The 27,887-nt window shown below is 33.6% G+C and overlaps 1 protein-coding gene across 1 annotated transcript; it reads left to right on the forward strand.

Annotated features, from left to right (window-relative positions):
* Positions 1 to 27,385, forward strand: LOC143049967 (furin-like protease kpc-1). The gene is made up of 15 exons (XM_076223747.1): positions 1 to 87; positions 970 to 1,195; positions 5,192 to 5,323; positions 8,639 to 8,731; positions 9,199 to 9,324; positions 13,478 to 13,545; positions 16,103 to 16,191; positions 17,051 to 17,232; positions 17,531 to 17,734; positions 19,177 to 19,277; positions 21,313 to 21,431; positions 22,382 to 22,499; positions 22,876 to 23,189; positions 24,156 to 24,233; positions 27,283 to 27,385. The coding sequence occupies exons 2-14, from the start codon at positions 971 to 973 to the stop codon at positions 24,215 to 24,217; spliced, it is 1,833 nt and encodes a 610-aa protein (XP_076079862.1). The 5' UTR covers positions 1 to 87; position 970; the 3' UTR covers positions 24,218 to 24,233; positions 27,283 to 27,385.
* The last annotated feature ends 502 nt before the right edge of the window (positions 27,386 to 27,887 follow it).

Consider the following 27,887-nt stretch of genomic DNA (forward strand, 5'->3'; position numbering starts at 1 on the left):
ACATGTTTTCCAGGTGTTTAAATAAGAAATTTATTGTATACATTGTAGTTAGAAAAGTTCATTGTGATCAGATGCTTGAAACAAAATGTAAGTACATTCGAAAACTCATGTTATTCTAGTGTAGAATTAATAAAAACAGTAAGATCTACCTTTGGAATTAAGGTGCAGTTTTGAATACAATTAAGATATTCTATATGTTTCCCTTTTATTCATATACACATTGGAAGACGTGGTATGGTTGACAATGAGGCAACTGTTCACAAGATGTCAAATGATTTGAATGTACTGTCTATATCATATATAGCTTAAAATTTTATGCAATAAAAACTTAGATCAACGCACAGCCTTTAACAATGATCAAAACCCATACCATTGACATAGAAAACTGTCAAGTGAAACAGTTCAATACAGAAAACCAACAAAATGTACAGGCACCTGCTTATTTTTTAAGACTTCTACAAGTATATGGATTTGTCATTTTTGTCGTTGGGTTGCTGTTTCAGTGATTTCATATCCAGGACTCCCGTTATACATAATTGACTTATTACTTTGACAGTATGGAACAATCACTGTTTATTGTCCTGATAATTCTTGTCGTTGGGTTGCTGTCTCAGTATTATATACCCCGTTATACATAATTGACTTATTATTTTGACAGCATGGCACCATCACTGATTATTGTCCTGGTTATTCTAGTTTTTGGGTTGCTGCTTCAGTGATATATATCCTGTTATACATAATTGACTTATTACTTGACATCATGGCATCATTACTGCCTATTGTCCTGATAAATCTTGTCGTGGGGTTGCTGTTTCAGTGATATATATATCCCGTTATACATAATTGACTTTTTTACTTTGACAGTATGGCACCATTACTGCTTATTGTCCTTATAATTCTTGTCGTGGGGTTGATGTTTCAGTGATATAAATATGCCGTTATACATAATTGACTTTTTTACCTTGACAGCATGACATCATTACTGCTTATTGTCCTTATAATTCTTATCAACGGATTACAAAGCAACCAATCTGAGCTCAATAACGAAGACGATGTAACAAAGCCAGAAAGTAGTTTGAATCTCGATCAGAACTCTGAATCAACAGACATAATCATCAAACTTCAACCAGACGGCACTGAAGAAGATATCAAAGATATTTTATCTAGATATCCTAAGTTCAAACTGTCAAAACAGGTAAGGCAAAATAAGTATGTGTTATTTAGGAGAATTGATTTATAAAAACATGAAGTATTTATTTTTCTAGGGTTGAATCTATTTACCTTCTTCTACCGCATTCAAATGTTGGTCGGATTTGCTAATTAATTATTATTTACATTATTATTAACATCAATAGTAACAAAAGAAATTTTCATTTGACTGTATTAATTGAAAAAATCATTTTTTATTTGCTGCAATTACTTTACCTCGGCAAGACTAACAGTTTCGTTGAAAAGTAGCACTTTATAACTCTCAGCTAAACATCAGACGAATTTCCGCTTTATCTTTTTTTATTCTACTCTGTGTTAGACGGAACGAATTATGATATACCGTTGTCTGAACATCTGTCTAGCGTTTTAAATCTCTTATTTTGTTACGATACATAATACCAGATTCAAGCTAGTGAACATTAAGCCAGCGAACAATACGGAATATCAAGCCAGCGAACAAAAGCAAGCGAACAATAATAAATACGCGCCAAACTGATCATGCCTAAAAACTGAAGACTTGCATTTACCTTAAACTTTCTTTGAAATCTATCAATCGACACTCATTGAAATACTATTTATTCTCTTAAATACAAACTTGATAAGTTATCTAAAACATTTTTTTGACAGCCGGTTATCTCTTATATGCTTTTAAAAGTTCCCTTTAGCGAATCCCTTCTTTTCAAAGTGTTATTTTATTAAAGATGTGTTTGCAGTCTTTATAATAATGAAACAATTAATATACATAGTTCATACTGTATACAATTAAATTATCAAGCTTAATATATTTGTTTAAAAATAAAATAAAATAAAACAGATTGGTCAATGAACGTCAAATACAGCATTTTGTTGTCATATGATTTATCAAGTTAAAGTAAAAGCTTATAACTACACGCAGCTGTCTTACTATTAACTGCTTTTTAAATTTTTTGTACTTAAAATTATGTCAAGAAAACCGGTAAATCTTTAATTTTTTCGATATAAATAGGTATTTTTGTAAGGGTGACACACAAAAAGAACGAGATATGAATTGATTTAAAGCTTTGGTTAATCGTAAGCTTTAGTTTGTCTGGAACCAAAGACCGAGGTGGGTAAAGTTACGAAAGTGTTTTAATTGAAGCATAAAGTTGAGGGAAGTTGGAGTCATCCCATGTTCACACCCCCAATAACCCCAGGGGTCATTGTATTAATTGAAAAACAACACACTTTTAGATTTCCTGCAATTACTTTACCTCGGTCAGACTAACAGTTTCGTTGAAAAGTAGCACTTTATAACTCTTATCTAAACATCAGACGAATTTTAAAAAAAATAATGGCTAAAGTTTCCGCTTTATCTTTTTTTATACTTCTCTGTGTTAGACGGAACGAATTATGATATACCGTACCGTTGTCTGACCATCTGTCTGTCGTTTTAAATCTCTGATTTCGTTACGATACATAATACCAAACTCAAGTTAGTGAACAATAAGCCAGCGAACAATACGGAATATCAAGCCAGTTTTAAAATTTGTTTAATATTTTGGGGCATTTGATTTTGCTATTTGATTGAGGACTTCTCCGTTTTGAATTTTCCTCGGAGTTTTTTTATTTTACGTTCTATTCATCAATAGAGATACGCTGACTTTTAAGATTTGATTGACTGCAAACATAGTTAGACATATTCAAATTATCAAGGATTCTCTACCCGAGATAAAGATTGCCTCAGTCGTATTTGGCGTATCCTTTTGGAATATTGATTATTAATGCTTTAATCTTCGTTTATGCATTGATAGCTACTTTGAAAATTGTAAATTTAATTTCAAACCTATAATCCTCCCTTAATAAACTTCTGATTGTAGAAAAAGTGATCCATGCTGAAATTGACATTGCACAAAAACGGCAACAGTAGTATATCGCTGTTCGAAAGTCATAAAATTCGATTAAGAAAAACAAATCCTAGAAGCAAATTAAAACTGAGGGAAACACATCAAGTATAAGAGGAAAACTACAAAACAATAGAAACATCAAAGTGCAACAAAAAACCAAACGACAATGCAACACATATAGAAACAAACCATAAAATAACAATTTTTCCTGACTTGTTATGGTGTGAACAGAAAGTCTAAGGCCAAAAAATAAGGGTTTAGTGTAATACGACCAAGGACGATCGTTATGTATAGCATAGGCGCAATTGACATCGGTATGTGTATTAAAGAATTGAATGCTTCTTTTAACAACTTCATTGGGATTTAAAAGCGTTGACCGAAGTACATTTTGTATGAAGCGCGAAAGCGCGTCATTCTAAAAATGTGCGCACAGTTTACATTTTTAGCTAGGGTTATGAAAACACGATTTTTAAAGTCACGATTTAATTTGCCTTTGCACTTAATCGTGGGACCTCGTTTCATCATGAGTGATAAATTTTATTGTGTAATGAAGTTGATTAAGGAATGACGCGATATTGCAGTTAGCAAATCAGAATTTTAAAACGACAAGCAGATATAACAGTGTTGAGAGGTCGTAGCCATATTCAGACCGCAAAAGACTTGTGTGATTTTGGTACTAAATCCCTGACATCTACCAAAGAAGACGAATATTTCGATATTTAGAAACAATTCAGCGCGATTTTCCTTTGTCTTTTAAACCTGTTAACAAAATACGATCCATTCATAGTGTTCGCAATCAAAATTCAGAAGGTCATTTATCGTTAAACGACCTGTCCTGTTTTTCGTGTGAAAACTGTTCCAATAATTTAGAGAAAGAATGTTTAAATGTCTCAAAAACAGGATATTCTCGTGTTCACATGATGGAACGAGAACATCATTTACAATGAAACAACGAAGCTGAAATTTCAGAAAACACTTTGCCAATGACATCTTTAGTTTCTTGTGAAAGTGTAATTGCAGTGTTTACAGACAACTCGGATTGTGACTATTTTTTATTGGTTGTAAAGAAAACTCTAAATGTTTTAAGCAAATTCTCTACCGATTCTTGGGGGACAAGATTACCTCGCGGAACTGAAGTGTTTTCCGGCCTTTACTATGACCGTCAGGCCGATCCTCTTCAGTATAAACTAATAGAAAAGAAAACAGCTGTTGTTCCCGCTGATTCCCTAGTATATATTTGTGCTGAACTCAATGGCACTGCCATTCTAACTTTACCGGAGTCAATCCACCTCGACATTCTAGAGTGTATTGCTGTTGCCGAGCATAGTGAATAAAAAGAAATTAATGGCTTTTATGATTAGAAAATTTATCAAATTGTCTCAATTTTATTTAAAGTTTAATTTCTATTATCTAAGAAAAACATGAATCTAAACTTTTAACCTATTTCGTTTATAAAATCCGTTAAAATTGAAGTCAACTGAATAACGTGCAATCTAACTTGAGATTTTTTTTTTTATTTGAGTAAAGTCTTTAAGCGTGTAACGTTAGGTAACACCAGTATTGTGCGACGTTTCATTATAATAAAACATACATCTAATGTAATTATATTACGACTAATGGACACTGTTTTGTATGAGCCATGCGCGTTGACATCGGGTTTGCAAATACAGATGTATATAGGATTTATCAGATTATTTTTAAAGGGCATGCATTTGTTGTCAAATTCATGTCCACCGATTTGTCTAAAATTCATGTCACCGATTTGACTCAAATTCTAGCTCGTTATTGATTCATAACATACTAAAACGTATATTCAAATTACAATAAGTATACATGAAATAAAGTCGATAGTATGAAAACGTCTCTTGGCAATTGACATCTTATTGGAGTTTTTTTCCTTTAAAAGTTAATTTCTGCAATTTATTGGTAATTTTTGCAAATCTTTTTTAAATTTTTTGTGTAATTACTGTGTCAACTTTAACCAAACTTGGCCTTAATCCTTATTAACGTACATGTATCTTAATGATTTAACATGATTTCCACAACCCCAGTATATACAGTTGAGCGAAACAGACTCTTGAGAGCCTCTAGTTATACAATATACATGTTGAATATTATAGTTTGAATTTCTCGGAGATACATACTATAAGTTATCGTTGGACGAGTCCAAGATTCCAAAGCAGTTAGTAGATGGTACAGTAGGACTGAATGAGGATGACAATGATATACTGCGCATGACAAAAGAAACAAAGGTACTAACACACATTATACTTAGTTTTTTATTTGGTACATTTAATATAATGAAAACCAGCTGATCTCGATTTTAAAACTGGGACTGCTTAAAATCATGAAATAGGAATTGAAATAGATAGAGTGTCTTTGCCTTACTGTAATAAGTCTTTAACGACTTCTTTTTTTCTCTCTCTTCAAAACAATTTTCACTATAGTGTTCGTTAAAATGATGCTTATAAACAAGTCTGCATGTCACAACGACCGGGTAGAACATAATTTACAGAATTAGACATGTACAGTAGTTGTCGTTTGTTTATGTAATTTATACGTGTTTCTCGTAGGTTTCTCGTTTTTTTATATAGATTAGACCGTTGGGTTTTCCGTTTGAATGGTTTTACACTAGTAATTTTGAGGCCCTTTATAGCTGTTGTTCGGTGTGAGCTAAGACCCCGTGTTGAAGGCCGTACATTGACCTATAATGGGTTACTTTTTTAAATGTTTATTTGGATGGAGAGTTGTCTCATCCACATCTTCCTATATCTATAGTATGTCGATAATGTTATCAATCGCAGTCGTTTGAACAGAAAAAAGAATTTGGACATGATATGTAGGTAATCACCGTCTCATGGCCTGATAAAGCTGATAAAACTAGAAATGGTGCATAGGCTAGCAGAGTCATATAAAATTATAGACATGTAAATAATTGCAGTGCCATAAATCTGATAAAATGAAACATATATAGTGCTATAAAATGGCAGTCTCGTGAACAGACGAAAGAAGACATTATACGTTGTTTCATGGACTGTCAGTCAAGAACATAGTGTATAAACAATCGCAATCTATAGCTAATAAGTTGACAAAAACTAACATAATACGTAGTTTCATTGGACTGACAGACAGGGACATGGTACATAAACAATCACAATCGTATGAACAGACAAACTCTGATATTATACGTACTTTCATGGATTGACAGGCAGGGTCGTACTGCATAAGGGAGCTACCATTTGATTTTTATGGGGGGAGCTAGGATGAAATGTGAAAAGAATAGGCAGGACAGGAGTTTTGAGTAAAAAAAAAGGCAGGATGAGACAATTGCAAAAAAAAAGTCAGGACGACAATTTAGCTAAAAAAAGTCAGGATAAACTAAAAAAAAAAAAGGCAGGACCGAACAGAGTGAAAAATAAAAAGGCAGGACAGAGATTACAGCTACAAAAAAATGCAGGACAAAATTTTTCATCCTAGCCCCCCATAAAAATCAAATGGTAGCTCCCTAAACAATTATAATCGTATGAACTGACAAAACGTGAAATTTTACATAGTTTTATGGACTGATAGACAGGGACATGGTGTATAAACAATCACAATTAATCGGATGAACTGACAAAATGAGAAATGACGCATAGAAAATTTGGGCGTATTGCATTTCCGCTAATTTTTCAAAGTCCCGATACTACGTTTCCGCAAATTCAAGGTATACGTTTTGGCAATTTGTATTTATTACTTTTCCGGAAATTTATACCTGGTAAATTATAAATATTTGAATATATATTAGATAAATTAGTCATCACCTCCAGATCTTGACCCCGAGGAAAAGAGAACAACGAATGGTGCAGAGTCTTTTGTGCCCACCTAAACGAGCAGTTTTACGCTAGTCAACCTAATATTTTTGTCTTTGTCGATGTGTTATTGAAACTGAAAACAACATCTAAAATATGAAAAGAAGAAGATGGTTTTCCTTCTTGAACAAAATACAAAACTTGTAAACGGTGAATGTACTACTGTGGACTTTGTATGACTTGTTGGCTACACAAAGACTGCCAGAACTAAAACTGTTTTATGAACTCATATCAAGATATATCTGATTAGTGCTGACTTTTGAACATACGTTTTTATACGTTTTATGACGAGTTCTACTTGCATGTAATGATGACCTTTAACTTAAGAAATATTTTTTTTATTATTATGACTTTGCTTTCGATCAACAGGTACTCCTTAATTATTTGCGGAAAAGTAACTTTTTTTTTCTGGAATAGTTACTTTTTCCGGAAAAGTAAGTTATTTATTTGCGGAAACGTAAACTTTTTTTCCCGGAAACGTCATATTTCTTTCCCAGAAAAGTAATGCCAATTTGCGGAAACGTAAAACGCGGGAAAATTGGTGTCTCAATGAATGAAAAAAAAATGACAATGGATAGATAATTGAAGTCTAAGGAACTGACAGAAAGTGACATGGTGCATTATCAAACGTAGTATAAGGAACTGACCAAACGAAATAAGTATCAAATTTCGTAGACACTTGGATTTGCATGACCTGACATAACTGGACATTTTTGATCGTGTAGCAAATTTTTCTCAGAGATGGCTCAAAACTGAAATTTTGTCTTTTTAGTTTAAAAAATGAAAACAAGAGACTTTGTAACCTTAATATATTAAATAGAATTTGAATAAAAAAGGTAAACTGTTAAGATAAAAATTAAGGCATATAGTGTAATGATGTAGTGATCGAAAATTAGATACATCTTAAGTGTATGTCCAACAGGAAAAACAAAACACTATAACCTAAACATATTAAATAGAATTTGAATGACAATTGTATACTGTTTAGATAAAAAAAAAATAACAGGTTGAAATATCATATTACAACAAGTCAAGAAAGTATAACAACAGGTCAATAAAACACAATAAGTCAGTCTATTCCAACAGTCCGATATATACCAACAGGTCAGTATATTCCAACAGATCGCTATATAACAACAGGTCATATAAAAAAGAAGATGTGGTATGATTGCCAATGAGACAAACAGACATTAACAACCATAGGTCACCGTACGGCCTTCAACAATGAACACATCAGTATATTCCAACAGGCCGATATATTACAACATGTTAGAATATCCCCACAGTTCAGTATATTCCAACAGGTTAGTATATTCCAACAGATCGATATATTTCAACAGACCAATATACAACAACATGTCAGTATATTCCCACAGTTGAGTATATTCCAACAAGTTAGTATATTCCAACAGATCGATATATTCCAACAGATCGATATATTTCAACAAACCGATATATACATGTAACAACATGTCAGTATATTGCCACAGTTCAGTATATTCCAACAGGTCGATATATTCCAACAGCTTAGTATATTCCAACAGGTTGATATATTTCAACACATGCCGATATATACCAACAGGCCGATTTAACACAACAAGTCAGCTTATTCCAACAGGCCGATATTTAACAACAAGTCGATTTATCACAACATAAATGTAGTCTGTTTGTGTGATAAAGATGATTTTTAAAACTCATTTTTATGTTGCATTTTAGGTCGATTTTCTGGAGATAGACAAGAAGGAATTGAATATGCCGTATGCTGAAACAGCAACTACAGACCCTGAGTTGACTGATCTGTGGCATCTAGTACGTAACTAAAGTTACAGCCGATTGCATTGAGTGTGTAGGTAGAGGTAATATCTTTGGTTAGCCTGATTTCTAACTGAAATGTTAAGTTAATATAAGTTTGATCAACTACTCTCCTTTAAGACTAGACTAGTCCGACAGATATCCAATCTATCGGTCTGCAGGACTAGGCTGCTTCGAAAGGAGGGTAGTATACCTTAACTTATAATGACTTCAAGGTTCAGCTTACAAGCAAGCTAGCCAAAAATAGTACCTTTACCTACACACCCAATGGAATCGGCTGTAAAAGAGGTTGTCATAATTCTTGTATTTGAGTCATTTCGTACTTTAAATACATATAGAGTACACTGCTTTGTATTTTGTATATTAGAATTGTTCAATGAGAAAAATTCAAAAACAAATAATAATATCTCCTTCCGATTTTCATTATTGGCAGTACTGCACATATTATTTTATTCATTTTACAGAACGGTGTAATGAAATACCCCCACAACATTGAAGAGGCTTGGGCCTTAGGTTATACAGGAAAAGGTATTACCGTTGGTGTAATTGATACGTTGATGCAAACAAACCATACCGATCTGACTAATATGGTGAGTTAGTTCGTTTCCAAGCAACAAATATATTTCTCTAAAGATACATACCAATCTGTCTAATATGGTGAGTTAGTTTGATACCAAGTAACAGTAAAACTTATCTTAAGATATATATCGATCTGTCTAATATGGTGAGTTAGTTCGTTACCAAGCAACAGTAAAATTTATCTTAAGATATATATCGATCTGTCTAATATGGTGAGTAAGTTCATTACCACGCAACAGTTAGATTTGTTTAAGAATTGAATGCTTCTTTTTGTAAATTTATTGGGGTGTAAAAGCGTTGACCGAAGTACATTTTGTATGAAGCGCGGAAGCGCTTCATTCTAAAAATGTACGCACGGTCAACGCTTTTACAACCCTATAAAGTTACAAAAAGAAGCATTCAATACTTATAATAACATTTTTTAGCTATGATCATGAATACACGAATTTTATATATTTTATTATTCAATTCACCTGTGCACTTTATTGTTGGAGCACGTGTTATCATGAATGTAAAGTTGTATTGAGCAATGCAACTGCTTACGGAATAACACGTGATGTGCAGTTAGCCAATCAGAATAAAATATTATAATGAAACACACATCTAATGTAATTATTTTAAAATACATACCAATCGGTCAAATATGGTGAGTTAGTTCGTTACCAAGCAACAGTTAGATTTCTCTAACGGTACATATCAATCTGTCTAATACGGTGAGTTAGATCGTTACCAAGCAACAGTTAGATTTGTTTTAAAATACATACCAATCTGTCTTATACGGTGAGTTAATTCGTTACCAAGCAACAGTTACATTTCTCCAAAGGTACATATTGATCAGTCTAATATGGTGAGTTAGTTCGTTACCACGCAACAGTTAGATTTGTTTTAAAACACATACCAATCTGTCTTATACGGTGAGTTAATTCGTTACCAAGCAACAGTTACATTTCTCCAAAGGTACATATTGATCAATCTAATATGGTGAGTTAGTTCGTTACCAAGCAACAGTTAGATTTCTCTAAAGCTACATATCGATCTGACTGAGATGGTGAGTTAGTTCGTTACCAAGCAACAGTTAAATGTCTTAAGATACATACCAATCTGACAAATATGGTGGGTCAGTTCGTTACCAAGTAACAGTTAGATTTCTCTTAAGGTATATGCCAATCTGACTGATAGTATGATTTATTTCCTCTCCAAGTAGCAGCTAGATATTTGGGGATATGCAGTCATTCTCAATTTTATTTCTTATCAACTAAGAAATGAGAAATTATCAAAAGAAACAACTTATACCACAGTCCCACTAGGCCACGATCGCACTACGATCTGTGAAAAAAAATGCAAATTTTGATGATCGTAGTACGATCGTGTAGATCGCAGTAAGGTCATATCACGGTCGTGGTGAGGTCTTCAAGATCGTGATGAGCGTGGCCAACTTTGAACATTTTCAAAACAATCGTGGTGCGGTCGTGGTGAAATCAGCTCGTAGTAGAAGCGTTGTTAGAGCGCACTAAGGTCGTGGTAATATCGCAAAGGTCGCTGTACCATCGTAGCGAGAGCGTGATTCTTTTTGGAGAGACTGCGCTACGATCTCACAGCGACGTTATTGCGACCTCACTACGACAATCACGTTCTTGCCGCGACCCAACTACGCTTCTACCACGACCATACCACGTTTACACCACGCTGTTCAAGACCACAGTACGATTCTAGAACGCCCTTGCCGTCGTCACCACGCTCTTCTTATGACCTCACTACGTTCATACTACGACCATCATTCTCATTGTTACTGTCATGTAAAATATATCAAATTTCTCCAGGTGTTGTTTCTCTGAATGTTATTAAGACTTCTTGTCAATTTCTCTAACGGCTCAACCATGCTTCTCGCTTTTATATAAATTAGACCGTTGGTTCTCCCGTTTGAATGGTTTTACATGCACTAGTAATTTTTGGGGCCATTTATAGCTTGCTGTTTGGTGTGAGCCAAGGCTCCGTGTTGAAGGCCTACCTTGACCTATAATGGTTTACTTTTATAAATTGTTACTTGGATAGAGAATTGTCTCATTGACACATCTTCATATATATATTGACATATCTGTGTTATCTCTGCTATCGTTCACTAAAATTTCGTCATTTGAGCTTGATGGACCAGCAATAGGTTGTAACTTAGGTTGGATTTGTCGGTCCGACTTCTCTGCTGAATCATGTTCGTTACTATCAGAGCTCCCTTTGCTATCATCAACCCCTTCCACCACGTCCAAGTGTTCTGGTAGATGGTGGCATGACTGTATTGTTTCCGAGAAATCTACGTATTAATCAAAAATAGAAGAATGGAACTGAAATGAAATAGAATTGATATGGAACACGGTGTTGACGTTATTGCTGTGAACGTAGTAAGATGGCGATATGAACGTAGTATTATCGTAGTTTTATTAACCAGTTAGTATAATTATAAGCTTAACTGTCCTATCATTATAATAGGTGTCAATACATTATTTTACCCAAAATAGTCACCCCGGTCCATTATGACTTTTACCCGGTCCATTATGACTCATATCCGGTCCATTATTGATTTGTTGCCAGTCCTTTATGAGCACGTGCAATAATGTTGAAAAACCAAAAAAAAAATGGCTGACATCAGTGTCCGCTTCGATTTCAATTTTATGTTTTGAAAAGATCTGTGCAACTTTTCTGTGGAATTACCTACAAGTCCAGGACTGCGTAACTTCTTTTAGCAACATTTTGCGTGCTATGTTTAGAACCGGAACTCTATAGACGCAGACGACAGTACAGTATGGCAGGCCTTGTTCCTGCAAAAATATCGGACAGATACGCCAAGAATGGCGAAGACATGCTTGATGTTTTGTCTCATGACATAATGAGGTACGAAATGCTTGCAGAGAATCTCGACACTCACACACTATAATTTTCCGTCTATGAAACAACAAGACCAGGCATCAAATATCATATCAAATGTTGTCATTCCTCCATGTTCCAGCAATCAGAATGAAACGGCACCTGAGAATTCAGATAAGGATACCAGTGACTGTCCTGAATATGATATTCACATTGTTTCCTCTCAAGAAAAAACTCTTGATATTCATTATGACAAGGAAAATGATTCAGAGCTATCTATGTTTGAAAAACCATCTCAGGCTTCTAGCATTGTTAACAATAGTAAAAGTAACATGATTGCCAATAGAAAAGACTGCAGTAATCCATTCAGTATTCTAACTGGCGCTGTTATTAATGGTGGAGTCATAAATCTAAACATATTTTCTGGGAAGAGGAAACGGGATGACTTTTCCAGCTCTCAAGAGTCTTAATAATTATCAGACAAGTTCCTAATTCAATCTGTATTTGTTGTCCTTGTTGAAAAATTTTGTTATCAGTAAATAATTAAGAAAATATACAATTCCATTTTTATTGCCTCAGAACTGGTTAATAAAAGTATTAAGAAATGGGTAATTTAATAATGGACTGGTTATATATCCTCGGTCCGTAATAACGGCCCGCGGATTACTGTAATGGCCCTCGGCGTTGCCTCGGGCCATTACAGCAATCCTTGGGCCGTTATTACAGACCTTGGATATATAACCAGTCCATTATAAAATTACCCATTTATTAATACTATAATAACGTGCTATAATCGCAGTGAGAAGCGTGGTAAGATCGTGTTGCATTAGGATAACTCGTGTTGTGGTCCTAGTGAGAACGTGATGAGCGTAGAAGGATCTTGAAACACGTAGTGAGGTCGTAAAATAAACGCAGTGAGAACGTGGTATAATCGTAGCATGACCGTTGTAGAAGCGTAATGAGGACGTAGTAGCATCATGAAAGCAACGAAATTTATATTGTCATGCCGCTCATACCGCGACCTGGATTTATTTTAGATCGCGGTGAGCGTGGTGCGATCGTGGTCTAGTGGGACTTGGGCTTAAGCTAGAAGTTCGGATATTGTATTTTATTGTTTTTAAAATATAGTATATTATTGTTATTTATTGTTACTTATCATGAAGTATCGTTTCTTATAGTATAGTATCTTTTTTTTTCGTATCTTATCGTTACTTATCGTATCGTATTGCATCTTACGTTATATTTTCTTGTCTTGTCTTCTCATATTTGTTTCTAATCTATTTTAACATTTTTAAATATTTTTTGTAGGATGAATCAAGTTCATATGATTATTACAACGATGACAATGACCCTAACCCTGTGGATTCAACTATGTTGTAAGATGATAAATACAAATAAGACAGGTCGAAGAGAAAAATCAGCTAAAAAACCCAAGCCTTATTTTAAAGAATATTTAAGTGTACCTCCTAGGGATAAGGTCGGAGGGAAATGTAAAATAAAATTGAGAATGGAAATGGGGAATGTGCAAAAGGGACAACAATCCGACCATAGAGCAGACAACAGCAGAAGGTCACCAACAGGTCTTCAATGCAACGAGAAATTCCCGCACCCGGAGGCGTCCTTCAGCTGGCCCCTAAACAAATATATACTAGTTCAGTGATAATGAACGCCATACTAAACTCCAAATTGTACACAAGAAACTAAAAGTTAAAATAATACAAGACTAATAACAAAGGCCAGAGGCTCCTGACTTGGGACAGACGCAAAAATGCGGCGGGGTTAAACATGTTTGTGAGATCTCAACCCTCCCCCTATACCTCTAGCCAATGCAGAAAAGTAAACGCATAACAATACGCACATTAAAATTCAGTTCAAGAGTAACTGCTAAAAGGACAACAAATAATGAATTTACTGAAAGACATAAGAATAAAATGAGAAAACAATTATGACTCTTATCTGGACCCTCCTTTAGGAGAAAAGTATAGAAAAGGGGACAATATCTATGTGAATTTCAGAAAAAAGAAACAAGAGTCAAGACTGACTAGCTATATAGATAGTTAATGGGCAATACGTCGGTGACAGAAAAACTTATGGGTAATACGACAGGGCAAGACAACTCTGTGGGTAAGACGACCAGGAAAGACATTTCTATGAGTAGAAAGACCAGGACAGACAACTCCATGGGTAATACTACAAGGAAATACAACACCATGGGTAATACGACCAGGACAGACAACTCCATGGGTTAAAAGACAGGGACAGACAACTATATGGGTAAAACGACCAGGAAAGACAACTCTATAGATAATACCACCAGGACAGACAACTCTATGGGTATTACTACAAGGGCAGACTTTATCTATGGGTAAAACGACTAGGAGAGACAATTCCATGGGTAACACGACTATAACAGACAACTCCAACGGTAATATGATAGAGACAGACAACTCCATGGGTAACACGACCTCCACAGATAACTGTTTGGGTAAAAATAGGTTGAGATATATATTGATTTATTATTCTTCATGTTTAAATGCCAGATTTTGATTGGTTCATACGAGGAAGATGATTTACTCTTTCCCAAGGCTAATACTATTTTACCCTTGATTTATTGTATGCTTTATTAAATAAGGATGGTTCTTATGTACAATAGTTTTAACTTATTTGAATTAAAGATAAAACAGAATATTCAGTATAATAAATTAAATGATACAGAGCTAAGAGTGTATTGTCCAGATTGTTAACCTTCCAAAAACATTGTCAATCTTGGCCTCGCCTCCAGTTGACAAGTTTTCCCCGGGGTAGCAATACGTTTCTTCGCCCTCTCAGTTATGTGTTATGTATGACAGATCTACATATTACCATCAATAAAAAATAATATAAAAATAAGGAGACGGTGTGTTATTGACAACGAAACAACTATCCATAAAAGTACAAATGAAGCGGGTGTAAGCAATTATTGGCACATCTACGTCCTTCCACAATGAGAAAACCCGTACAATATAGTGGTTATTAAAATCCCCGACATGAAAAATGCAATTCAAAAAAACTAAAGGCTTAATTTATAACAAAACAGTTTTTGAACAAATACGGCAGCAGGGAACCAACGACAACCACTGAACTGCAGTCTCTTAAATTGGGACGTCACAGACACATACATAATGTGACTTTATTCATTTTCTTAAAGCGGAATTTGAACCAAGATATTCATGAAGGATATGCTACGAGATTTATGCATACAAACATGTTATGCTGAGTTGCTTATGAAGAAGTACAAATTATTGTTGCAATTAAGAATTGAATGCTTCTTTTTGTAAATTTATTGGGGTGTAAAAGCGTTGACCGAAGTACATTTTGTATGAAGCGCGGAAGCGCTTCATTCTAAAAATGTACGCACGGTCAACGCTTTTACAACCCTATAAAGTTACAAAAAGAAGCATTCAATACTTATAATTACTTTTTTTAGCTATGGTCATGAAAACACGAATTTTATATATTTTATTATTTAATTCACCTGTGCACTTTATTGTTGGAGCACGTGTTATCATGAATGAAAAGTTGTATTGAGCAATGCAACTGCTTACGGAATAACACGTGATGTGCAGTTAGCCAATCAGAATAAAATATTATAATGAAACATACATCTAATGTAATTATTAAAAAATAAATAAACAAATACACGTTAATGATAATTTCTAATTTTATTAAATAAGGTGACACATTAGAATAATTTGACAATCAAAGTTCAACCGAAAATCTCATAATAAAAAGAAAACGTCTACAAGACAATACATAACCTAAAGATTGAACAGGATCTCTAGAGCTTCTGAACTGTGATGCTGCTCCTCATTTAATACAGTTTACTAGTTTTGTTGTTCGTGGTATTAATACAAATCCGATGCTGTGTGTACATGATATTTTGTATTCTTTCAGTCACGGAACATCGGTTTCTGGTATTATAGGTGCAACAAAGGGGAATGACTTTTGTGCTGTTGGTGTTGCATATAATGCCACCCTCATAGGTAAACATACCTGATATTTACTTTGACTATCATCTATCTAAATTACTTTTCGTAATAGTTACTTAGTAACATAAAAATACTTTCGCCCTGAAAGTCAAGTATAATTTGTCATTGAACGTTGAACGCATATCTATCATCATTGTGGCGTAAATTTTAAATCTATTATAGATTTTAGTAGTTCGTTTGTAATTGCAAATGATTAAAATAAAACTCATTTTGTGGTCGAGCGTCACATGTTGACCGGCCATGCATTATATACACAGCTTATACAAGGGTTATCGTTCTTGACATCACAATTATAGTAATTTGGGATTTTGCAAGTACCTCAATTCTTATAAGAACTTCAGTCAAAATTTAGGCCATGCAGGCTCTAAAATTTTTAGTACTGTATGTCATATCAGTTTCTTTCTATTTACTAAAGCTTTTGTCCAAAATAAAAAAAAAATATATAAAGTATATAGAGGGAAAATCTTGTTTATTTCATGCATGCATCAGTTGTTGTCAATTTCGAAAAAAAAAAAAAAAATACAAGTCACCAACTTTGTCTCTTCAGAACTGTACTGGCACACAATTTGTTATGTGTTTTTTCCGCTTCGCACACCTCACTTAAAATGTAATTCGAAACCTTAACCAAGCAATTTATCTTTATTAAAAAGGTTTTCACTTATCACGATTTATATTATATTATATCAAGTGTGGACACAGATCAGTGTGGATAATGTGTTTGAATGTTTGATAGTGTTTTCTGACAAAAAGAGTTCTCTGATAGTATATTATAACCAGGAAACAAGGGCTATGGAGATGTCTTTTTTTATTGATTTTATTATTTTCAAATTTGCATTCTTCATATATTTTTCAGCTATTGGATTACTAGGCTTGAATAGCGGTAATTATTTAACTGAGTCGCAACAAGCCCAGGCAATATCTCATATGTCCGATACAATTGATATTTACTGTAATAGCTACGGCCCAACTGGAAGTTATTATTACTCAAGATTAGGTGCATTGCGCCAAACAGCCTATGAAAACAATGCAAAATATGTAAGTTAATTGATATCTTATATGTTTGATACAGGGGCGGATCCAGAAACTTTCATAAATGGAGGTGCAATGCCTGGCTAAGAAGGGGCCCGCTCCATTAAAGCTTCAGTGATTCCCTATATAATCAACCAAATTTTTCCAACAAAAAGGGACCCCCTGAAAAACCATCTAAATCCGCCTCTCTGATACAATTGACATTTACTGTATTAATTTCAGGGACTAATTTTCGCCTCCCGTAATATTATTTTCGAGAATGGTCTTGAGAAACTATGATATATGTTGTTTTTTCTAATTCCAGGGCAGACAAGGCAAAGGTAATATATATGTTTTTTCAGCCGGAAATGGTGGCTCAAGTGCAACACCCAATACCAAGTCCCATCATAACACGATTTATACTATCGGTATACAAAGCGTTGGATACGACTACGTTGTTAGGTATGGAGAAATAGGATCCTCGATAATGGCCAGTGCTTATGGAGGAAGCGTTTTTGACAGACAAATGGTAAATATAAAATACAAAGGCAGTAATAGTTTTCTGTATAAAACATTGTTTAATTTAGTATTTTTCAATAGAAATCACATAAACTTGACAATGCTACGCGTACGGTAGTCGATGTAATATTTCTCACAGTCACGATTATGATTATTTTTGTCTAAAAAAAAAAATCAAAAGTGGCGATATAAAAAAAAAAAAAAACCAAACCAGACAGGTAATAGGCTATTTGAACGAAATGAAAATATAAAAAAATACCAAATTCATCATAGTTAACTTTGCATGAGGGAGTAAAAATGTTAGTTTCTGAATAGCTCTTTATTTGTCAAAAGTTAACTTAAGAAGTATAATTATAAAACATGTCATTGCCTAAGAAGTATAATTATAAAACATGTCATTGCCTAAGAAGTATAATTATAAAACAAGTCATTGCCTAAGAAGTATAATTATAAAACATGTCATTGCCTAAGAAGTATAATTATAAAACAAGTCATTGCCTAAGAAGTATAATTATAAAACATGTCGTTGCCTAAGAAGTATAATTATAAAACATGTCATTGCCTAAGAAGTATAATTATAAAACAAGTCATTGCCTAAGAAGTATAATTATAAAACATGTCATTGCCTAAGAAGTATAATTATAAAACATGTCATTGCCTAAGAAGTATAATTATAAAACAAGTCATTGCCTAAGAAGTATAATTATAAAACATGTCATTGCCTAAGAAGTATAATTATAAAACATGTCATTGCCTAAGAAGTATAATTATAAAACAAGTCATTGCCTAAGAAGTATAATTATAAAACATGTCATTGCCTAAGAAGTATAATTATAAAACATGTCATTGCCTACAAAAGAGAGGCGAAGGATAACAATGGGACATTTAAACTCAATAGTCTAAAACAAGGTAAAAATGTCATGACAAAAAAACCGGGAAACGATCATAAGACAAACTACAGTATACCATTTAAACTCAATAGTCTTAAACAAGGTAAACATGTCATGACAAAAAAAACCGGGAAACGATCATAAGACAAACTATAGTATACAAAACACAACCCAGAAAACTGAAGACTGAGCAACACGAACTCTACCATAAATCGAGATTTATATCAAATGTAGGAATCTACTTATTTCATCTAATTTGGAAAGGTGGCCCTCGCTACAGAACAGATTTTTAAAAGGAGAATGACCGTTAACTGCATTATATTAACCTCTGTGCAAAACTCATAAAGCATCTCTTATGTATACTCAAACTAAAACATAATGTAATGTCTGAAAACCAGAATGAGGCTGATGCAGTGACAGAATTTAAACTCAGTCAGATATTTCACGAGAAGGAATATCTTAAAATTGATGAATTTACCGATCAGAGGATCATACACGCCTAACCATTCAAAATTTACAGTTCAACCTTATTTCTAACGAACTGTTTTTTTAACTTTTACAGACTTCAACTACTATTAACTCGGGGTGTAGAGGTGGTTTACGAGGTACTTCTTTTTCCGGTCCAATTGCAGTAGGGATCATCGCACTGGCATTAGAGGCTAAGTAAGTTTCAGTAAAGACAATTTCAAGAATGTGACGATGGCAGGGATCGCTCGATTTTGTTGTCAGAGTTTCGACTTGTTATGAAAGTATTTGTCAAGAACAATTTTCATAATTTATCAATACTTAGGAACATTATAGTTATCAACGATTATTAAGATATTATTTTTTATTATCAGCTCCTCCAGGATCTATATCCATGAAATGTCACTGAAAGATTGTACAGTTTAAGTTTTACATCGGGTTCGCTGAATCGTTTAGGAATTTTTTCTCCACTTTTCCAAACTAAGAAATTTCATATTTTTTAAGAAAGAAAAAAATCAAAATACGATAAGGAATATGGCAGTTGTTATCTACAGTCCGTTCTGTGTGTGTTGGCGTTTGCTTTTGTTGAACTTCGATGTTTCTGCTGTTCCGTTGTTTTTTCTATTATAGTTGATGTGTTTTCTTCGATTTTAGTTTGTTACCGGATTTGTTTTTGCTTAATCGAGATATGACTAGTAGACAGCGGTGTACTACCGTTCCCTTTTTTGTTGTGATAATTTTTACTGTACCACCACCGGTCAAATCAATGGATCTTCAATGCAACGAGAAACTGCTGCGCCGGAGGCGTCCTTCAGTTGCCAGTAAACAAATATGTACCCTTATAAACTGAATTGTTTGCCGCAAACTTGCAGCAGACATGCTGCAAGCTTACGGCAAACAAAAAGTTTGCAGGAACACAATAAATAGTGTTTGCAGATGTTTGCCACTAGCTGCAAATTTCCGGCAAACATTGCTGCAAGCTTGCGGCAAGTTTGCAGAAACATCAATGTTTGCCGTAAGATTGCCAGAAGATTTAAAATAATAAAGAATGTTTGCCGCAAGATTGCAGAAAACTTTGACCATTCTATATGTTTGCCGCAAAATTGCAGAAAACTTTGACAATTCTATATGTTTGCCAGAACATTGCAGGAATTACCCAATATTGACTGGGCATGCCTACATTTGTAGTTGGCACTTCCTGGTTGCGAATAATTTGAAATTGTGGCTAGGTCATGTTGGTTGTGTTTGGAAATGCATTTCACATATAAGAGATTAAGGAGGCATTTTGGTTCAATAATATGGGATAATCAGTATGTAATTTTGTAAGTACAAATGATTCATAGAACTTCATGTTTTAATGAAATAATTAATGTTATCATCATACATAATTAAGTAAGCAACTATATATACATGTATGTGTTTATTGAAAAACTTAAGCCATTATAAGTTTGAATTTGTAACTGATGTACTGCACCATCATGATCATGTTTATTAAGATTAAGTTAAATTCTGTAATGCAATTATTACCTAGCTTTATATTCTCAATACACATTTGAGATTTTACCTTGTTCAGTTTTTAATACAGGTATATTATGTCATTTGAGAATGACTCCTGCCCCTTTTTCAAAACTCAAATGCATGTATGTATTTCCTTAAATCTCATGAGTTTGCAAGAATTCTTCCATTGACAGTTTGTATAAAGACAGGAATTGACTTTTTAAATATGTTGCTGTGTAATTTTTGATAGAGATAAATTAAATGTGTCTAACTTGCAGGAACTACACATATGCTAATGTCATGTGTGAAGAGTCTTCACACATGGGATTAGTATATGTGTACTTCCTGCAAGTTTGCCGCAAGCTTGCGGCAAATCTATGTTGCATAATTATGTTTGCAGCAAGCTTGCTGTTTAAGAGAAGTCCGAGTCCGAGATCAGAAGAGATTACAAAAGAAAATAAACAAAATGACAATAATACATTAATAACAACAGACTACTATCAGTTACTGACATGCCAGCTCAATTAAACTGATTGAAAAATTATGACTTCATCATATGAATATCAGGCAAAAACCCTCCCGTTAAGGGTTTAGTACTATATCATCATAACATATATGAGAAGAACATACCCTATGCCAACAACTGGTGTTAAAATATATGTGTTTGATTCCGATGCAAAGACCCTATTAGTGAATCAATCTTAAAGCCTGATTCAATAAATATTACACTTTCTAGCAATGAACTTACCTGGAGAGATGTTCAGCATTTAATAGTTAGAACTTCCAAACCATACGGATTCAAGGATACCTTTGATATTGAGAACAAATGGCAACGAAATGGAGCAGGCTTGAGGGGTTTGTAGTTCTTATAAAGTCTCTTTATTTTGTCTTTTTGTATTATTATCACTTACTGCATGCATAACCTTTTTATGTCGTCTTATGTTTACTAAAATTTAGTGGTATAATATGTCAAATGTAATGGTGAAATCAGTAATATTTTATTAAATAATTAGTCAAGATGCGATTGTCATACAAGTGAGAGGTTTTGCTAGCTATACAACCAGATTTAATCCACCATTTTCTACATAATAAATTACATGTACCAAGTCAGGAATATGACAGTTGTTATCCATTCGTTTGATGTGTTAGAGCTTTTGATTTTGGTATTTGATTAGGGACTGAATTTCCTCGGAGTTCGGTATTTTATTTATTTGAATTTTTACTACTTTATTGTAAATTATTATCGTGGTTACTGATCAGCTCACTGTTTAACAATTAAAAATCTCAATGTCGAAGTTTTATCACTTTTATGCCATATCATGTGCATTATATATGTAGTTGAATATTTTACTTATACAGTAATCTAATAAAGGTTATTTTGATTGAATCAATTCGGTCGTTTTGTCTCAAACTGAATTAGACCTGACGAACTTGTTAAAGAGTGTTTGATAGTTTAAAATAATTCTCACCAGTAAACTATAATGCGAAAATCGAATATAATATTCCACAATAAACGGTATCCGCTGAATTACGGATTCCTGAATTAGGATAGACACATATAGAATGTGTTGAACGAAGTATATATGTTTTTCTCTGGAACAAAACCATTCCCCCAACCTGATACATTGATGTGTCAACGCCTGCGCTAAGTCAGGAATATGGCAGTTGTTTTCACTTGTTCCATTGATTGATAACGTTTGATTTGGACACTTTTTATGGACTTCCCCTGTATTTGTGGTGCAATGGTTACATCAATATTAGATGCATTTTAAATTGTATTTGACATAATTAATCTTTTTAATTAGTTCACCACAAAATGGGATTCGGTTTGATGAATGCTAAGGCTATGGTTAAGAAGGCAATAAAGTGGAAAACTGTTCCAGAACAACTAACTTGGCAATCACAAGTCAACAGGCCAAACATGTGAGTAAAAGTTACAGGAGTTAAAACTAGCGTCGTGTAAGAAAAAGTATTAGGACATTAAACTTAGCATCGTGTGATTGCTATCACATTGTAAAATATGCCCCACTCCCAAATGGTTTATTGTTGGTAAATTGAATATAAAGATGTTTGCTCGATTCCCGTAGTTTTTTTACTTAGATTTATGGAGTTATGATTGAAAACAATATGTGGGCTTGTAGAGCATTTCGATTCATTATTGAATAGAAAAAAATTAAACAATACCTGAAACAGAAATTATAAATTTATCAATTGACGGTTTATGAAATTGTTGCAGCGAAATAATACTTGTAATGATATGAAAATCACAATAAGTAATAAATGTTCACTCTACTTGTAGGACACTAGAGGAAAGATCAAAAGTAAGAGACAAAATTGACGTCTCCCGTAGCGATTGTCCAATCCGTCATTTAGAACATGTAATGGCTACAGTGAGTTTTGATTACTCACGCTGTAGAGGAGCAGTTGAAGTATACCTTATTTCACCCAGTGGGACCAAAGTAGTTTTGCTTCCTAAACGATACACCGACGCGTACTATACATACTCAATATCAGGCACTTTTACTTGGACTTACAAAGTTGTTCATTTATGGGGAGAAAATCCTTTGGGAAAGTGGAAAGTTTTACTTAAGGTAGACAGCATGATAGTCAGTGGTATGTATCTTTCAATTATTAAAACAATATTAGAGGCGAAATCTGTTTTTTGAAATCTAAATTTTATAAAAACGGGGCCTATTATAGCTGACTCTGCGGTATGGGATTTGTTCATTGTTGAAGGCCGTACAGTGACCTATAATTGTTAATTTCTGTGTCATTTTGGTATCTTGTGGAGAGTGTCTCAAAAGCAATCATATCACATCTTACTTTTTTCATAACTATCTTATATACTAGGGATAAAATATTGCACGCTAGACGTGCGTATCGTCTTAAAAAATCATCACGCTTGAATCCAAAAAGTTAAAAAGGTCAAATAGCCCACGACCCTCAAATGAAAGTCTCTTTGAAAGTTGATATTAGTCATATTAGAACACAAACTGTACTACAGCATCTTATCTAAAAACTAGGAAATTTCATGAACGTCAAACTGGCAAACATCGGGTAGCTCGGACACAGTAAGCGTGTCATGATATGCATTTACAATCTACAATGCCTAATTACAATAAAATATCCGCAAATATAAACATAAAATGTCAAACACATCACACGAATAGGTATAACAACTGTCGTATTACTGACTTGATACAGGCATTTTTTTGTGTTAAAACGTTGGATTAAACCTGTTTTTATAGCTAATTTAACTTTTCACTTTCATGACAGCTGCATACAATTTCCATTATATTGACAACCCTGTGTGAACAAAACCAAATGCTCGACGATTTCAACGAATGGCACGTTCGTAAATATCTGGTAGAATGCTGATTTGTTATCGCCATTTACGAAGAAAATGGTGAAGTAAACAGCTATCCACAAAAGTTTTTTTCCTTTTGTTTAAGATACTCTTAATGCTAATTATCCCACAAATTCAGGAACAACAAACAGTCACTCTGTACAGCGATATGTAAAAGTCCTGCTACACCTAATTAACAACTTATAAATATCTAAAACCTTTGTCTTTTTCAGCGGAACTAAAAGAGTGGTATCTTACTCTCTATGGAACATCATCATACCCGATGAAAGGTTAAAAACCTGCTTGTCAAGGTAAAAATATCATTATCTCTATGGAACATCATCACATCCAATGATTGATTGATTGTTGATTGCTTAACGTTCAGTAGAAAATATTTCATGCATGTTCAGGAAGATCACATCCAATGAAAGGATAAAAACCTGTCTTATAATGGTAAAACGATCTTATTCTGTATGGAACATCATCAAATACAATGAAAGGATGAAACCCTGTTTATTAAGATTACTATCTTACTCTCAATTTAATTCAAAGAGATTATTGTATAAGCTTTCAAACAAAAGGATTGGATAAAGGCCCAGCCTATATAAATCCTTTCCCGTGTCTTACTCTTTGTGGAACATCGTCAAATCCAATGAAAGTATAAAAACCTGTCTATCAAGGTTAAACTATCTTACTCTCTATGGAAAATCACCAAATCCATTGAAAGGATTAGACCTGTCTATCATAGTTAAACTATTTTACTCTCTATGGCACATCATCAAATCCAATAAAAGGATAAAAACCTGTCTATCAAGGTACAATTATTGTCGCAAGTATTAGTCTATTTAACATTTACCTTATAAGAAAATGATATGTGAAGTGCTAGTAAAAGACTTAGTATGCTTCAAAGATATTTTGTTATTTATAAATAAATTCAATCATACTGCTGAAGGTTTGAGGAATAAGGGACATATACATAAAAAAGAAAACATATTGTAACTTTTAATCATTTGGATTCGAATTGAGAGTTCAGACGCATCATGATTTTTTGACACGACTTTGTCGGTTTCACTTCTAAATATGAGTTTTGTTTGTACCTTGGTATATGCCACCTCTTTTTATACTGTCTACAAACATAATCACCTCTGTTTGTTTGGAGTTTACGGCCTCAAGTTTCTTCAGTGTATTTTTAGCTCACTTGGCCCAAAGGACCAAGTGAGCTTTTCTCATCACTTGGCTTCCGGCGTCCGGCGTCCGGCGTCGTTAACTTTTACAAAAATCTTTTCCTCTGAAACTACAAGGCCAAATTTAACCAAACTTGGCCACAATCATTATTAGGGTATCTAGTTTAACAAATGTGTCCGGTAACCCGGCCAACCAACCACATTGGCCGCCATGGCTAAAAATAGAACATAGGGGTAAAATTGAGATTTTGGCTTATAACTCTGAAACAAAAGCATTTAGAGCAAATCTGACATGAGGTACAATTGTTTATCAAGTAAAGATCTATCTGCCCTGAAATTTTCAGATGAATTGGACAACCGGTTGTTGGGTTGCTGCCCCAATTGGTAATTTTTAATGAAATTTTGCTGTTTTTTGTTATTATTTTGAATACTATTATAGATAGAGATAAACTGTAAACAGCAATGATATTCAGCAAAGTAAGATCTACAAATAAGTCAACATGACCAAAATGGTCAGTTGACCCCTTAAGGAGTTAATTTTTAACAACTTTCATTAATTTGGTAAATTTTTGTAAATTTTTACCAAATAATTTCCTCTGTTACTAATGGGCAAAGTTCATTATAGATATAGTTGTAAGTAGCAAGAACGTTCAGTAAAGTAAGAACTTCAAACACATTAATATCACCAAAACACAATTTTGTCATGATTCCATCTGTGTCCTTTGTTTAATATGCACATAGACCAAGTGAGCGACACAGGCTCTTTACAGCCTCTAGTTATTTATTCTCATTTTATTCTCAAGTGTCTGATAAGGGACTTAACGATTGAATTTTCTCGGAGTTCACTATTTTTGTGGTTTTACTTTTTGGAATATATCTACCGAGAAATAATAGAAATAAAGTTAAGATAATACTAACAGATTAAGAATCTGAATACGTCAGTCGTTGTTTTAATAAGGGGGATCATAATCTCAATAAATAAGATCTAAAGCGTATTTTATTACGAAGGGTTGTTTGTCCATTATGGATTTGGTCGTATTTTTGTCTGACTGTCCTTTGCGTTATGATTTTGTTTCCTTCTTGTGGTAACTTCTTATTTTCTCTTTATGATTTGTTCACACAAATTCTCGTTTGGAAGCTGTATATTTGTGAACTAAGGATTCTAGGGTAAACTATTATTGTTGGTCATACGAGGAATAATCCCCTCTTCCCCAAATGTCACCTAACGAACTAGACTTATCTATGGGTTAATATGTTAATGAGCAAGAAAACGGGTGTCACATATGGTGCAGGATCTGCGGACAATCCCGGAGCACCTGAGATTATCCTCAGTTTTGATGGGGTTCGTGTTGCTCAGTCTTTACTTTTCTAAGTGTTTTGTGTACTGTGTTTTGTTTGTTGATCTTTTTAAGCTAAATAGTTTTTTTTTCGAATCTCATAAAAATCCGAAGACATTTTTTTAAATAATAAGAAATTTAGCACAGCTTGTCTTGTGCTATCGTTTTGCATTGTCTCAAATCAGGATTGTGATTTTTAAGTCCAGCAAATCATCCTGTTATAAAGGAGTATGGACATTAAGGCCTGGTTTTGGCTCAAGAAAATAAAACTTTGATAACTTTTTCAAATTGGCACATAATGTTTAGAAATGCATAGGATCAAGAAATATCAATGAAAAACATTAAGATTTTTATGTGATGACGTCACAATTACGTCATTATATGTACTGTTGTCACAAACACGATGAAAAATACAGAATTTATGCAGTTTTCTATCTTTATTCCTGTTGCGCAGCCAAACAACAACAAAATTATTTAACAAATGCTTTATTATAACTATTAACAAAATATCACCAAATATAAAGTTGTTTCTTGTGTGCGCACATATTTTTTCAATCTTAAATATTCTTAAAGATTTGATGAAAAACAAAGAAAATCACGAAATTTTACAAATTATGCAAATTAAGTCATGCTTTGTTGCCATGGTAACTTGTTCAATGTCTAAAATTGTTTTGTTTTTCTAAATACCTTGTATCTTAGATACTGTACAGTAATTTAAAAATATGTATGATAACTTTTAAATTTACAGTATTTTTTGGGCCAAATCAGGGCCTTATTGCCCTACTACTTTCATATAATTGGATTATGTACACATAAATTTCTTATTTGTTTCATTTCAGGTGTATTTGTCAACGGAATTTCACAGTTTAGACATTACCTTAATATTTATAAAAAAAACATATTTGTGATAGGATTTCCAGTTTAATAAACTTTTGATATTTATTTTGTGTTAGATGAATGCAATTCACAACCTTAAGGAGTATATCAGTCAAGCATATTTTCCTGAGTCTGATACACCATTTTTTGAAGACATATATGGAAAAAAATCTTTTTCTGCAATTAACAAATGATTAACGTCTGAAAATATATTAACCTCTTGTCGCACAACATTTGAAATAAGACATGTCCATGTACGATCTTAATAAACAGGCTGCTTGAATTGTCTTGCCAAAAGGTTTCATCTCCTTCAATTTTTAAGGTCGCGATATAATTTGTTGGGCCATTTGCGAAGTATAGGTCAAAGATGATCACAGATTTGTTATCTTGTCGTCACCATCTTTTTTTCCCTTTTTTTTTACTATAAGCAGTTTATCAGAACTATTCATGATTTAGATAGAGCGATGCTGCATACAAATAGCTATTGTACAAAGAACTCGTCATTGTAAATAACTCAATTATAGATTCCTGGATTTTACAAAAGACGCATCAGTGACGGTAAAATAAA

Source organism: Mytilus galloprovincialis, chromosome 10, assembly GCF_965363235.1.
Source record: "Mytilus galloprovincialis chromosome 10, xbMytGall1.hap1.1, whole genome shotgun sequence".
NCBI classification, from domain to species: Eukaryota; Metazoa; Mollusca; class Bivalvia; order Mytilida; family Mytilidae; genus Mytilus; species Mytilus galloprovincialis.

Excerpts from the sequence above, each read along its gene's own strand:
- LOC143049967 (XM_076223747.1), top strand. The coding sequence starts at position 971 with ATGACATCATTACTGCTTATTGTCCTTATAATTCTTATCAACGGATTA. Across the intron at positions 9,325-13,477 it reads ATACCGATCTGACTAATATG|GATGAATCAAGTTCATATGA; the intron begins GTGAGTTAGTTC and ends TATTTTTTGTAG. Across the intron at positions 19,278-21,312 it reads GCACTGGCATTAGAGGCTAA|CAATGAACTTACCTGGAGAG; the intron begins GTAAGTTTCAGT and ends TACACTTTCTAG.